Source organism: Lytechinus pictus, chromosome 10, assembly GCF_037042905.1.
Source record: "Lytechinus pictus isolate F3 Inbred chromosome 10, Lp3.0, whole genome shotgun sequence".
In the NCBI taxonomy this organism is placed as follows: domain Eukaryota; kingdom Metazoa; phylum Echinodermata; class Echinoidea; order Temnopleuroida; family Toxopneustidae; genus Lytechinus; species Lytechinus pictus.
The window spans coordinates 6,422,580-6,439,345 of NC_087254.1; the positions used below are offsets into that span (position 1 = coordinate 6,422,580).

Here is a 16,766-nt window from a genome sequence, read left to right on the forward strand (position 1 = left end):
GTAGGATTACGAATGGTCATCTGGACTCAATCATTGCATTTATGCCTTCATTTGGCACAAATCAAATTTTACGTCACTACAAAACTTGCATCTTAATCATCCAAGTGTAAACATATACCACATAAAATTGGTATCAAATTGTTCTGGAAAAGACACTCGTTCAAATATGACAGTTGTGTTTGTTTAATGAAATCATGATTTTTGATGTGTGAAGTAGTTTTTCAACTTACTCAGTATACCGGCACATTAAAAATCACAGAGGCATTATCAAATACATTTGTGTTTACTTGTCCTATTCAGTCAAACCTCTTTCAAGTTTACTGTAAATTTATTGTTGACAGAATCATATATTTTCTGTTGATCTTACAAAACAATGGTGCAATTAGACTGAAAAAAAAAACCCATTTAAGACAGATTCATAGGCGGACATATTACATTTACATTTTACTCCTACTCTAGATGACCCAAGGTTAAAAGACAGATAAGATTGCAAAAGTCAGATAACATCACAAATGTCCACAGGAAATACTGTACAAGTCAAATTTTTGTATACACTAGATCTGTTTCAGTGATTTTCAACTTTTTTTTTTCTCTGCATGTTTGTGATATTGGTTTTCCTTTCATGATCTACGATGTCTTCTCATTGTTTATGGTTCATGGAAATGACCTAAAATGGATATATTATGAATATGAAGTGCCTCAACAATTGGTTTAAAACAAGTTCTCTGTTGGAGTTCGGAAAGTCCCCTAACCACAGCGAAGTATGATCTATACATTATATAGTATATAGCACAACAGATTAAAGGCAGAAATTGGCCAATTGAAACACCAGCATTAGTCGACAGAAGTAATCACGAATTACAAATTCATTTCACCATGAAATTTGAATGACAACATGTATATAACAGACATTAGAAATGTGGGAAAGTATCAATTATGGCTATACAATTAGTATCTTAAAAATATATATACATCCTTTCTTTACAAAATGTTTCTCAAAAAGAGCTATATTGCACAGCCAGTGAAAAGACAAGAGGAATCAAGGGTCATTCTTAACAATCAAAGTAATATTAATAGTAGCTAGTTTTTATATAGCGCTTTTCCCATAATGGCCCAAAGCACTTTACAGCATATTATTATACCGGTCATTGCATTCATTTCAATCCCGCACAAAAAGTGCACAATTTCCACTCCCTGGGGAGCATTCCTTGCAGCCTAATAATGGCGCTGGCAAATTCAAACATACAATAACTTTCGCATCCTACCGGGTAACCATTTAGCACCTGGGTCGAGAGTGGCAAAGTGTGGATTAACGCCTTACCAAAGGACGCTAGACCACCGGTGGGATTCGAACACACGACCCTCCGTTTATGAGGCGAGGGTCAGAACCACTATACCACGGTTCTTCCACTTATTCATGATCGACCTATTATCATTTCATTAATTAAGACTGTAGGTGTTAAACCAAGTACACACAGAGACCACTATCCTTTGGATATGGTGCTCATGGCCATATGCCAGCGGGGGGGGGGGGGGGGGGGGGGGGGTTGAAAACATATATTTTACTGACAATATTCACAAAATTCACCAAAAGCATGCAATCCTACAAGTTCAGATTTCAAAATGCAGAAAAAGCCCAAATGACAAGCTCGGTTACTTTGCTCCCTCACTTTCGATTTTTTTGGGGGGGAAAATTTAACGCGTTCCAAAAAAAGAAAAAATTCTGTGTACGGGCTAAAAGGCTTGAAGACCAGTTTGGAGTTAGCCGGTGTCACTATTGACCTTTGATATCCATAGATATTCTAAAACATGTGGAAGTATTCTTGTGAACTTAAATCAGGCACTTACAAAATAGTAGAGGTGCCTCATGAACCGCGTTTAATCCCTTTTGACAAAAGAATATCTCCATCTTGATATCAGAGAATGCACCATGAGTGAACAACAGATTGCTTCTAATCAATGAACGGACCTTTCAGCTATCAGCAAGCAATTCTATTCACTCACACTTAATCAAGAATGACGCCCTGTGCTTGGAATACAGGCTGCCTAAATTAATTGTTGCTAAATCCAGAAAACCTCTTAAGAAAAAATATTCAAAATATAAACTAATATCATAGTGATTTATTAGTTGTGGTAGGTCAATGATTAAATCGATAATCATGATCAAGACACTATGGTTGATTAAATCATGGATGAAATACACTTGTTCATGATGTTTGAATTCTATTCTTATTATGCAGGTGAAGAAATTATCAATCACGCTCTGAAATGTAGTCCGCAACATTTACATCTGCCGCCATCTGACGTAAGAATGATTCTGCGGTGAGTTTTGCGACTCTATGCGCCTAACAGACGTCTAATGAACCCAGTGCAGACTTATTATACTGCAGATGATGATGGGTGTACCTTTTCAAAACGTTGCAGAATACATTTCACACTAAGTTCAAATTTTGATTCATTTGATCTAAAGCTGTGTAAAATCAGACCAAAGAACTTCAAAACAATTATCAGATCTACACTAATATGCATGCAAGATACAGATCAAGAAAATAAATAAATTCTCATTAGCATTTAATTCAGCAAGGCACACATTTTCCAATGATCATTACAATTTTCCCTCGTTATTGTCTTATAAAGAGAGATAACACAATTTCAACAACATGTTCCTGAACATACATTAATTTATATAACACTGCTCTTCACATCTGTAATGCTTCATTATGTAAGAAAATTAATAATCTAGAAATTTCAATACCTTATTTTTCTGGTAGACAGACTTTCATTAATACTGAATGATTTTTTTTCAAAAAAATGATATACATGACATGTAGTTCAGTGTACAGCGAGTCCAAACAAAGTAAAATGCTTTTCCATTTAGATAATCATCACAGTATAGTATTGTCTGTTTACATCAACTTCAAGATGTAAAAATAAAAAGAGAAAAGTTCGAGAAATACAACACCCTAGCTATAAGTGTTGAAAAACTATTGAAAATTTAACCTATACAAATTATGATGAATGCAGAGTAGATTGTGTGATACATGTAACACATCGCTTCTTTGTTTTCTGTCAAAATGATTATATACATTGTCACAATTTCAACTACGAAACAAATATCAACACAGCGTCACAAATTTAAATTCAGTACCACACAATCTTGATCTTTAAAGGATACCATACAAGTTTTCAATTTTACGACTGTATGTGCATGAGGAAACACTCGGCGGGCAAAGGCACAGTGTGATAAGACTATACACTGCAAAAACTCCGGTGTTGATTTAACACCAGCCCAAAATCTATATATGTCCACACCAGAGTATTGAAACAACACCGATTTGGAATCAAACCCATGCTGTTTTAATACTAATTGGTGTTGTATAAACACCTATCTGGTGTTAGACCAAAACCAAACTGGTGTAGTTTAACACTTCTCTGGTGTGGACATATATAGATTCCGGGCTGGTGTTAAATCAACACCAGTGTTTTTGCAGTGAACACAGAGACCAACATCAGGTGCATATATATTCTACTACATCTAGACAGCATGAAACCCAATTTAGAATAGCACCTTCAAATCAGAGTTGTTAGTAATTTTATCGACTAACGAAGAGGACACAAACACACTACCAAGACTGGTTCATCAACATAGCAATGAAATACAAACAGAATATCAACATGCTATTTTGGCATGAAAGAAACTTGTAAAACACGAGTGTTTCTGTTTCACATATATGCTACAAGTAGCTCACAAAATGTTGTTTTTGTGCATCTTACAAGAGTCTACCGGAGTGAAGAGGGAGATTAAGGAGGAGGAGAAGGAGAACGAGAAAGAGAAGTAGAAGAAGAAAAGAAGGGGGGGAGATGGAGGAGGAAAAGAGGATGAGAAAGAAGAGGAAAAGAGGAGGAAAAGAAGGAGAAGGAGGAGGAAGGAAGGAAGGAAGGAGAGGAAAAGAAGAAAACATTGACTTAAAATACATTCTATACACTGCATACAAAAACAATCTTTACAAAGTATGCAACAAAATATACAAGCATTTTCAAGGCAATAAAATATATAACCTAAGACATTATACAGTTTGACATTGACCCTGACAATAACAGATTTTGCAAAGATATAGAAAAATTTACCACCATTTCTACAAAATGCAATACACACACCTGATACTACTAAAGTGCCTTGAAATGGAAATGACAGAAATTGATAACAGAAACACGATGTGAGCTCAGTGTCTGTTCTGACTGTATGTAAAGAAAGTTTCACCCATAACCCATAACAGCTATGTATTCACATCCAACTGAAAAAAAGGGAAATGCTATGTATTCACATCCAACTGAAAAAAAGGGAAATGCCTTTCCCTTCTTTTATTTGAATTGAAATGATCGAAACAAATTAAATTCAATAAAAAATCCTTTGCTTCTAGTTCGGATGTATACATTGAACACAAAGTACTTCAAAATACTATGGAATGCATATCTAAGAGGTGTAAACTAGTTGCAACAAACTCCAGACAACACGTATCCAATTATACAGTTCAGATAATGAGCGCAGACATACATACACAGTTTGTTCAGGTGCTATTACCTGTGCATAGAGTGTACTTGCAGAAATAAACATTTATCATACACAAGGTGTAATCCACACCAGGAATAGTTTGTTTAACATTATTGAATTAATGTATCCATTTCAGAATGATAATAAAATACATTGCCGTATGTATTCAGGGGTTTTACTGAATGTACTGTAGAAAGTTGACAGTCAATGTATACCAGTGAAAACACATTTAAAAGTTGTGAATTGCAAATGTTTTCTTCCAAAATCTCATGATATGATTTGTATGCAATATGAAGTGAACTATTAAAATTCCTTCATTGAACATTCATTGAGTATACCATTTTTCCCAATGAGCACATGTACAGCCAGTCTTCCTTAATGGCAAGAATAATTTCAGAAAGTACAATAAAATGACAGCCCCCTTTTACATTGAACTCGATTCCTTTCAAGTTATTTAGATTTTTTTACAGGCTAAAACCTTGCATTATGATAACAGATAATATTAGTAATAATCCATGGTTTGCAAAAGGAAATTTTGGGGAGTGTTTCATGAAAAGTCTTGTCAGTGATTTTCACCAACTTATTAGCTTCCAGCCAATCAGATGCAAGGATTTCTCATAGCTTATAACAATAGTCAGTAAAAATCATTGACTATATGTTCCATGAAATGCTCCCCAATGATCTCCCCTCCCTCATAATTCATCATTCTTCCTTTTCCTCCTCCTGAGTTTTTCCTCCTCCATCTCCCGTCGTATCTCCTCTCGAGATTTCTTCTCCCTGGCCTTCTGTCTCATCTGCTCCTTCCTCATCTGTCTCTTTCGCTCCCACGCCTCGTCGTCGTCCTCCAGCTCGTCCTCCTCCTCGCCCTTCCGCACTCCTTTCGCTTTCCTGGCGGCCTTCTCCCTCGCCGCTTTCTCCTGCCGCTTCTTCTTCTTCCGTTCTTTCTTCAGCTTTTCCTCCCTTTCTTCCTCCTCCCTTTCCTCCTCGGCCTCTTTGTTGTAGTCTACTTTCTCAGCCCCTGTCCATTCTTCGTCCAGACATTCTATGGTTGGAAAAAAAAGGGGGATAGACAAAAAAATGTTAAGAATGGATTGGAAATTCAAATGATTATCAGAATTATATTACATTCCATAATACGTAAGGACAACAATCCATTGGAATGCTACTAAATTGCCTTGATCTAGCATAGTTTGAAGCACTGATAAATAACTCTAATTCAAGGTGCATGGTAGCTGCATGTGCGTGATGGCTTGTACAACGATGGCCTTTATTTTAGGCAATTTTGCAGGGGGAGGGAGTTGACTTTGTTCAATGTTTGGTTAATTTCAACCATGAAGATAGAATGGGTCAACAGGTGGCTAGCCTCCTCAAGGATTTGACAAGTTAAAATAATTTCCAGAGGTTATGAATTAAAAAAAAAGTCAATATTTTATCCCTTTTAGTGTATTTATTTTTCTAAAAGGGTGGGGGGGGGGGAAGCTCCACAAACTCCTAGTTCGAATGATCCAGTATTAAACTAAAGTATCCTTCTTTTACAACCTTCTCCTCTTACCCAAGTCTTCTTTTGATAGTACTCTTTCTCGACAGAGATACTCTGACAATCTCTTCTCCTGATTGGTCTTAAAGAACCAGTTCTCTATTGACTCCTCAAACTGCTCTACCATCGTATCACACTGAAAAAAAAAAGAGTTTCAGCATTAGTTGAAAGAGATTATGCAAGTTACATGAAGGATTTAAGTAAAGATAAATTTGACTCTATAGAGTACTGTATCTTATGGTGACAATAATAATAATAATCAGCTTTTATATAGCCCTTAATACATCGGAACACATCTCTAAGCGCTTTACAGATATATTATTACCCCGGTCATCTAATCCTGGCATGCCCGCATACAATGTATCACCATAATAATAGCATTTTATTTAATTGGTCCATACGGAAATTTTACCTATCAAACTGATACTTTGTCATAGCACAAAATTGACTGGGTGCCCAATAATTATTGCTATGTATTGTTGCTGGTAATATATTGCAAGCATTAACATGCCCAAACGAGGCTGGGTTGTCATGGAACATTGAAGAATTAATGTATATCACTGGTCCAGGTGCCTGTTCTACAAAGACTTATGGTACCACAGCAAATTTTTCTTGGTAACCACCAAATAATCTTTCAGTCTGATTTGCTGCAAGGTACTGAAACATGTTATTATGGTAATTTTCATAATGATAAAGGTACCACAATTTTAAGACATCAGGGCCCCTGGCATGGATAAACAAAGAAATTACGTCTAAAAGTTATCCGAATAAGAGGGAAGATGTAAACTTATGATCGAATGTCTCATCGACTTCACTTCAGCGTACATCCAGAAATTGGCAATTTGTCCATTTATCCAATGATTAAGTATTCATATCTCAATCTGTCACTGTAGCGTCAGCCCGAAATGCAAGCTACATGGGGGGGGGGGGGGGTTATTGATGAAGAGGTTTGATATTTGGGTTCCATGAACATTTTCTCTGGCAACGATTGCTTCCCTATAAAAATTTAATGACTTAACTTCAACCCTAAACCAAACATAAAACCCGTTAACAACCCTACCCCTACATATTATTAGACAAAATAAACCTGGACAATGGTCATAAAGGCAAATGTTGTGTAACTGATATTTGAGACCTAGGTCACATCTTGGTGATGTCAATTTTGGTCCCAGACGTAAATAAACATATCTGATTGATAAATGTCTGTAAAAATGTCAACTGCACATGTACACTGCCCCACCCCCCAAAAAAGTCCTCGGAACCCAACAAAGAATTTAAATTGGCAATTATGATTAAGATCATCATTATTACCATAAAATATATCAAGAATAATGTTTACTTACATATTGTTTCATTTTAGTAACCGCAGCAGAAGGCTCATCCCACATCTGATAAGGTATGCCAAGTTCAACTTTGACCCCTTTATCAACGAGGCCATGAAGTGTTCCCATGGTTTCACTCATACCCTTGGAAAACCTGGTGAGAGAATCAAAGAAAAATGCATATTTTCAACAGAATGAATAATGAAGTTAAACATACAGCAGCGAAAATCATATCATAAATACCTGATTAATGTAAACTAAAATGTATTGTTAAAACATACATACTGTAGATGCATATATGTTGTAAAATGTTGTCTTTACAAAAGAATTGAATATATGAAAAAGGAAAGATGAAAATAAATGAATTCAAAGGTAACCATTCACAACTTAGCTGTCAATACAATTTCATAAAAATGGGAAGAATAAATCATGGAAGGAAACAGCGATGCCCTCGGTATTACCTTTAGATACTAAAGAAATAATCATTTAGAATTGTAAAAAGACTATCCTAAAAAGCAGAAACTGACTATACCTTCTTGAGTTCTGTCTCTCAGCATGAATATTGTATTGAAGGATCTTGGGGCAGACCTCATCCAGAGTCTCCAGTAATCTCAGCTCTCTGAAAGATATAAACATAAAATCTATAATATTTAGCCAAGCCCAATTTAGCCAATTTTTTTATAAAGCGCTTTTCCCAGAATGACTCAAAGTGCGTTACAGCATATTATTACCCCGGTCATTGGATTTTTTTCAATCCCGCACGAAAAGTGCACAATTTCCACTCCCTGGGGAGCATTCACCGCAGCCTCATTATGGCGCTGGCAAATTCAAACGTACTTTTCGCATCCTACAGTACATTAAAAATAGGAAAAAGAATTTAGGCATAGCAATTAGGCATTATAATGCGGTATGGGGGGGGGGGATTCACTGGTTAAAGCTCATTAACCTGAAAATGAAAAGGGGCTTGCTAATCTGAACATTTGTGGCATTATTTGAAGGTCCGTTATTAAACCAAAAAAGAAAACAGGGTTTTCTAATCTGGACTTTTCTTAATCTGACAATAAGATAAAGTACGCTATTCTTAAGGTTCAAATACTTGAAAGGTTTTGATATTCTGAAGGCTCATTAGTCTGAAGGCAGTGGCGTACCTAGGATTTTCCACAGGGGGGGCAAAACCGTCAGCCAAAAAATTTGACAAGCAAAAAAAAAAAAAAAAAAAAAAAAAAAAAAAAAGGTCTTTCAGGGGGGCAATAAAGGTCTTCAAGCTCGTCAGGGGGGGCAAAAAAGGTTTTTCAAGCCCGTCAGGTGGGGCAAAGATACGTCTTTTGCATTGGTTGTGACTCGTCAGGGGGGGCAGAGTGCCCCCCTGCCCCCCCCCCGTAGGTACGCTAGTGTCTGAAGGTCCGTTTGAAGATTTGTTAATCTGTAAATGAAATAACGAACCATATTTCATTTTCAGACCAACAAACCTTCAGAGTGATGAACCTGATTTTATTGTTGGATAAACGAGCCTTGAGCATAAAGCCACAAATGTGTGGATAACAAACTTTTTTTTTTTCGTTTTCAGACATCTTGGTAGAAAGATTCTCATCAGGAAAAGAGAATTCTTACATGCTTTGGATTTTGATATTAAACCAATTTATTCATCTTTAGAAAATATAAAAAATTCTTATAAACATCCTAGATTCAAACTCAATGCCATTGCTTTTATAGGAGCATCTTAAATGCATTAATAAGAGATTAAAATAATATTGATAAAATGATTGCAAGATTGAAATTCAAAGGACAGCATGTGAAAAATTCAGCCCCAACACAAATTTTCCTTGAATTTGAAAACTATAAAGTATTTAAAGGACAAGTCCACCCCAACAAAAAGTTGATTCGAATAAAAAGAGAAAAATACAACAAGAATAACACTGAAAATTTCATCAAAATCTGATGTAGAATAAGAAAGTTATCATATGACATTTTAAAGTTTCGCTTAATTTCACAAAACAGTTATATTCACATCCTTGTCGGTATGCAAATGAGGAGACTGATGACATCACCCACTCACTATTTCTTTTGTATTTTATTATGTGAAATATGAAATATTCCAAATTTCTCCCTGTTGTCGTGTGAAACAACGATTAATTTCTCCCTGAACATGTGGAATTAGCATTGTTTAATACTATATGGTTCAATCAAGTTGGTCCTTATTGTCAAATCTGTAAAAAATGAAATATTATATACTTCAAACAATAAAAAACAAAAGAAATAGTGAGGGACGTCATCGACTGTCTCATTTGCATGTCACTGAGTTGTGCATATCACCGTGTTGTGAAAAATAAGCGAAACTTTAAAATGTCATAACTTTCTTATTTTCCATCCGATTTTGATGAAATTTTCAGCATAATGCTTGTTTGATTTTTCTCTATTTATTCATATCAACACTTTCTGGGGTGGACTTGACCTTTAACAAAACAAGGCTGACATTCATAAAAAATTGAAGAATTTTCAATCCTAGCAAAGATCCAAGATCTACTTCAGAGGAAAATGAATTAATCCTTCATGCAATCACAGAATAGTATCTTAAAACCTTGATTGATCAAAAGTAATTGATCAAACACCTTCAGAATGCTCACATATCATTAGAATAAAATACATTAAACTTCATAAAGTTATGATAATATTAATAATCAGTTCTTGTATAGCGCCTATTACATGATGAATATGTCTCTACTGTATGCCCTTCCAGAGGACTTACCGTAGATATGTACCGTGTTTACACTTAATCGGCATTTGAATCGGCTCGCGGTTCTGAACCGCGAGCCGATTCAGCATCGGCTTTTTCATAGCGTGTAAACGCGAGCAACTTGAATCGGCTCGCGGTTCAGAACCGGCAATTTGCACCACCAAAGTAGTAGGTTCTGAACCGCGAGCCGATGCAGAATCTGCTTTTTTACTACGTGTAAACAGAAAGCCGATTCTGCACCGGCAATTTGTGCGCATTTCAATTACTTTACCATTGTGACGTAATTGTAAGCGCACTGATCCAGCGTTGTCTTTATTATGACGTATATTGTAGGTATGCGTATCATTTCAGGTTTTTGCATCGGCTCGCGGTTCTGAACCGCGAGCTGTAACAACGTGTAAACGCAATCCAAATGCCGATTCTGCATCGGCATTTGGTTCAGAACCAATTGCCGATTAAGTGTAAACACGGTAATTATTACCCTGGCTTTAGCTTGGTGGCCGTAATTGCTTACAGTGAACATGCATTTCAAGGATTTAATAATCCTACCGGGTACCCATTAACCTCACCTAGGTCAAGTGCAGCACGCTGTGGATGAATTCCTTGCTGAAAGAAACTACGCCATTGCTGCGATTTGAACCCACGACACTATGTTTCAAAGTCCAGAGACTAATCCAATGGGCCACAATGCTTTATACTGTTAACAAATGATTTATGTTCCTAATGTAATTAAATACAGTTGGTTTACACAGTGCTTATTTCTCACATCATTTTCACTTTCACTATAAAGCATTATCAATCAAATTGAAGAGGTGCATTTTATGTCTTATTATATTTCATCTATTAATGGCACTTTCCTACTTGTTGGAATTAAATGCTCTAATACAAAGCTGTAGAGTTGTGGCTGAGAATATATAACCCTATACAATGAACATGAAAAAACTAAAAGGCATGATTTGTCCTCCTCCATATTTAAACTACATTAATGAATATTTCAGAATTTTTATTATTCATTCACTGCAACTTTTATGGAAGGGGGTGGGGTGCATAGCCATAGGTCTCCCTAGCAGAGCAGAACAATCCTTGAACTGATTTTAACAAAATTGTAATGAAAAGCTACAATTACTACGATGTACACATTCTTAAATTAAAGTTGCCAAGAGAGAATAAAATCACGGTTTTCTAGCATTTTTAGGGAGTTTTATGAAACAGCTAGGGCTCTATTAGTCCAAATCAGCTAAATATGCAGTAAGCCTACATGTACTACCTATTGACCTCATATCAAGCAAAGCATGCCTGTAGCAGTGTACACGTATGTAAATAGCTACACAGGATTAAAAAAAATAAATTTGCAATATTTCTCCTTTAGTTATCCATTAATTAAGTTTTTTATTAGTTTTACAAGTAAACCAAACAGCAGTTTATATATTTAATGTCAGAAAGTACCATTATATCTCAGGATTGCAATTTGAGTAGTTTTTTTGTACAAAAATGATAAAAAATTGCTTGTGGGCTTTGTCACTAATCATTGCACTGTGACATGTCCTTCAACCAGTGTGGACATAAGATCCATAATGAAAATAACTTAGGCAATTACGGTAAATAATTATATCTCATCTTTTTAGCCAGTAGCATCAAACATATGGTGCAAGCTATGCACCATCTCAAAAGTTATTTTAATTAATACACATAATATTTACATAATTTACTGATATTGAATAAAGTGCTAACACTGTATAACATTATGATAATGGTTAAGAATATATTTCATTAGAAGACACACATCAAGTCTTCACTCAGGCAGACCAATACTGAAACCAAGATGTTACACAAAACTAATTAGTTTGTTTGCTCGAGGCAAATTATCTGAAATCCTTCTTCTTCGCAGTACTTGTCTGTTGAAGCTCAGAACGTCGGAAAGCTCCACCATAATGGCTTCATGAAATATTAATGCATGCATAATGAGGACGTTGCACTAAATACATGTAGGTCTTCGCATATACGGTTTCTTTGCAAGTACATAGTGTTTCTTGCAGTTTTCGCTTATTGCATGAGTTTTATTTTAATCGAAATCTCTGTGAAACTCTTACTGGTTTGGAAGAGTAAAAGCAATCTAATTGATGAAAGAATGTGTACAAGCTGAATTGATTTGATTAATTGTTTTCTTCTGTATTCATATAATAGGTATATTTACCCAGGGTAGCCACTTCAGTTCCGAAAACTGTTCTCCCAGCGGGCCCTGCTATTATTATTACCCCGGCTTTAGCTGAGCTGCCTAGGCGCTCAAGCATTCAAGGAATTTCTTCCTACCGGGTACCCATTCACCTCACCTGGGTTGAGTGCAGCACAATGTGGATGAGTTTGTTGCTGAAGGATCATTTGTAATTCATTTTTCATAAAATAAACATAATACCCATACTACTGACTTGAGCAGGAATCATCATAATGTAGATGAAGTGTATTAAAAATATAATTCCAAACAAAAATACTAGTAGTACTAGTACTACCAAGGTTCCATGACATTTGGTCCGCCAACAATTGCTGCGCTATAAATTCCACACACTAATCAAATGACTTTTACTACAACCCTGGATTTAAAGTCTATAGTATACCCTACATGTAAGCCTTACCCTAAGGCTAAACCTAACATAAATCTCTACTGCAACCCTAACCCTACACCTAGACGAAACAAAGCATGCAGCAATCGTCGCCGGAGCAAATCCTTTTCTTGTGTCACCACTACCAAATTATTATCAACATTCACAATATGCAATCTTAGGCAGATTGCTTGAAAAAATGACAACCCCGTTTCAAACTCATCAAATTCATTGATACATAAAACAGAATAAAGCTGGGTTGACTTTCATCAACTATTACATGCTTGAATCAATAAGCCTAGATCATTATTTGGACTTACGCCTTAAAAACGATATCACAAAAGCCCCACATTTCTCAATGATCTAGGCCTATAGAGTATGGACAAAGGGACATCGCTACATTTGTATCATTGACTGAGTATTAGAAATTTCATATGAAAGGAAATGAGACTTCCAAACATCCTCTTGACTTTCTATAAGTGGAGAACATATATATATTCTCATATTAATGATCTACTTGTGTATTTCAAGGCACCATCCTTTATTCAGGGAACAAGGAAATGATCTTTGGATATCCCTAAAATACCAACTTTTGAAAGAAATGAAGAGAAAGTGAAAGATTAGAGAAAAAGAAGAGAGAGGTAGAAAGAGAGAGAGAGAAATTATAGAGAGATATACAACATTAAATATTTAATAGAACCAAATGCATACAGATCATGTGACAGGAAGTGAAATAGAAACGTGGCATAAAATTTCATTTTCATTTCCATCCCAGTTAGGTAAGTCACATGATTTTTGCTTTCATTTAGGGATATTCTGGTAGGATGAAGATTTTTTTTTAAATCCACAAAAGGAAGCACTGAGCTTTTTCTGGAAGATGAAAATGACTTCCCCATCATTATAATCTTCTTAGTTCTTATACCAATTTCTTACAAGCTTGGAAGCCCTACATGATAGCAGGCTCTGGGGAACATTTCACGAAACAAATAGTCATTGACTTTTACTGTTATAAGCTACTGCAAATCCTCGCATCCGATTGGCCGAGAGCACATTAGTCAGTGAAAATCACACTGACAGAACTTTTCATGAAACGCTTCCCTGGTTGAAGCGATTAGGACAATGTTCTGACCAAACAGTGAAATACTAATGAGGTCATATTGTTCTCTTGAATTGAAAAGCTTCAGGGGATAAAAATGAATAGCTTTCTGCATTTCTTTATTCCATTGAATCTGTTCACAGCATGATAAGGGATAAGCTGATTTAATTGTTATTAAAGAGAATCATGTCTAGAGACATAAAAATTACCAAGATTTCATTTCATGATTCAACAGTTCTACTAAAAACCCACAATTTTGTGTCAAGGCTCCATGCCTACATTGTACTCACGCTCACACTTAAATGTATATTTTAGGGGTATCAATTATTTTATCAAATAATCAACAATCAGATTTGTAGTAAAAATTGTGCCCTTTAGAAATACATTACATATTCATGTATATAGCTGAATGTACAATTGATTTCAAATTATAGTATAGACCCATGCTACAATATGAATTTTAAAATGAATTCAAAAAACCCAAACAATTATTCAGACAATAACCCCCCCCCCAAAAAAAAAAAAAAGAAGGGAATTTGTGCCTTGTCTAGCATATCTCCACATGACAGGATATAAAATGTCTTTTATTGCCACTAAAATTAAATATCAGAAAATTTATGTTGAGTAATATTTTGATTTTTAATGATGTTGGTGAATAAGAATCATTTTAAATCTGGATATAATTGTTTACACGAGCAGTATCCAACATCCGACTCCATATCAATCAAGAGCAAAACTCATATTGCCAGATTATCTTTCAATTCAACACATTTTCAACAAAAATATAAGCTGAAAAGCAGCAGATGAAACAAAATTAATTGACAAAATGATACAAAAGACAAAATAAGTATTTCAGATCAGGGGCGGATCAAAGATTTTACAAAAAGGGGGGGGGGGACATTTTCCCTAGGAAAAATTTGATAAGCAAAATAAAAAGGGTTTTTACCAAAACTTAGGGATATTTCATCCAGAACAAAATTGACAAGCAATAAAACAAAGCTCTTCACTTTCAAAGGGGGGGGGGGGCACACTTCTGTTTTAACGGCATTTTTACATTAAAAATTTTGATTGTGCCTCTAAGATCAATGATACATAATGCAGTCCTATATATGTTTATTAAGAAATCCTCAAGAATGCTTAGTCTGAGTCGGTAGTGCTGGTATGTTCCGTGCACCGTAACATTACTATTGTGTATGGTCAAATTCACATATCACCCCCACGATCAATCGCTAAGCTTCATGCTACGAGGTTCATGCTGCTCTGACCAGCCATACGCTTGGCTGAGGAAGAATTAACCACTGTGTATAACGTTGCTCAACTCCATGTACATGAAAGCTTGCCACAATGAATTGTGAAGGTTGATAGAACTTTTATTTATCATCCCCAACCAATGAAAGTTTTCTGTTAAACTCCCCAACTCTTTGTCTGAGCTGAATGCTCCAGCACCACTTGGCTCTGATCGGCATCTTAAACCAAATCGAAAAAAAAAAAAAAATAAATAACCAAAAGAGGAAAAAAAAGTTTATAGTTCAACTTAAGAGTATCTGTATTTGATTTCTCCCTTTGGTAGATCTATACAGTGCCAAAGATAAAGAAACTGTCCAAAGGGGCAAACTTATGGGGGAGGATATTCAATTTAAACTTACGAGTGCCTGTATTTGATTTCTCTCTTTGGTTGATCTATGCGATGCCCAAGATGGAGGACGTCAGAAGTTTTCCCCGTATCCTCCATGGTCTCCTGAAGCTCGTTGGCTACAAACTTACAAACTGAAAAGAATCACAAAAGGGAATCTTGAAATTAACAATCGCAAATAATACAATATTAATCAAAACTGATGATTCTTTGCATAGCAATGAGAAGAACGATAATGACACAAAACTGGAAACCTGACTGCTGAGATCAATCCAAAGCACTCTCCCACTCCAGAATCTTGGGTAAATATTAAATTAAGAGCGAAATTTAATTTGAATATTTAGTGATTCATCATGGAGATGCAGATCATCTGCACTCGTCTACCCTATCACATTGGGACAATTCAAAATTCAAATTTATTCTTGATAAAACATCATCAAATTGTACTACAATGAAAACATTACAAGAAAAGATAACGTTTGAAATAAGAAGCCTCTATAGGCCTAAAGACAAATTGTGATTAGAGACCCCTTTTGATGAAAAAACCCTTTATTGTTACTGCATTATGAGTCATTTCAGACAATCAATAACCATCGTTTCTTTGTTCATTTATATTACATTAAAAAAAATCCCATCCAACAAAACACAACGTCTTTCATTCTAGATATTTATTAAGACAAGTTCAAGAGAGAAATAAGATTTCTTTGTCATTTCTATTCTTACCTTCACACTTCGAGGGTTCCCTGTGCGGATCGGTCACCTTCGCCTCCACTTCCACTTGGACAGCGTGTAAAACAAAGAAGATGATATAAAACAAGCACACGAACACAGCCATGGGGCTTCCATTGGCAGCCATTTCTCAAGGCAAATTGACGTATTTGTGGGTTGATTCTATTCAAAATTCTACGGCAGAATGAAATGACAGGCGACCACAAACAAGTGCAGAGACATGCCCCGATTCATACGACAGCTCACTGGAGAATGACGGCCGCAATGATCGTGCAAAGAGTGAGACTCGTGAACGTGTGTTTCTGCTATTGGAGAATCCCCGTCCCAGGTCATTCGCTGAACGTGTAATAATGAATGCACAATCAAATTCCCACGGTAAAGTGGGCGTGGTTTCTTTGTTGTTTATCATTTCTCCCGGTCGGGTTGGCTCCGATCGATCATCGCCGCCGCCCAGATTGTGTTTGAAGTATTAATCAACTTTGAAACATGAAAAGAGAATTAAATGTGCATTGATTTGTATATTCAGCTCTATTTCATTGAAGTGAAGTGTTACAAACGATCTTTAC

The 16,766-nt window shown here is 35.8% G+C and overlaps 1 protein-coding gene across 1 annotated transcript; it reads right to left on the reverse strand.

The window, feature by feature from the left end:
* Positions 1–2,553: 2,553 nt before the first annotated feature.
* Positions 2,554–16,504, reverse strand: LOC129269796 (protein canopy 4-like). Its single transcript, XM_054907282.2, has 6 exons — positions 16,195–16,504; positions 15,485–15,605; positions 7,944–8,030; positions 7,433–7,565; positions 6,105–6,225; positions 2,554–5,594 (listed from the first exon to the last, which is right to left on the reverse strand). Exons 1-6 carry the CDS (start codon positions 16,325–16,327, stop codon positions 5,245–5,247), a joined length of 945 nt encoding a protein of 314 aa, XP_054763257.2. The 5' UTR covers positions 16,328–16,504; the 3' UTR covers positions 2,554–5,244.
* Between the last annotated feature and the right edge of the window lie 262 nt (positions 16,505–16,766).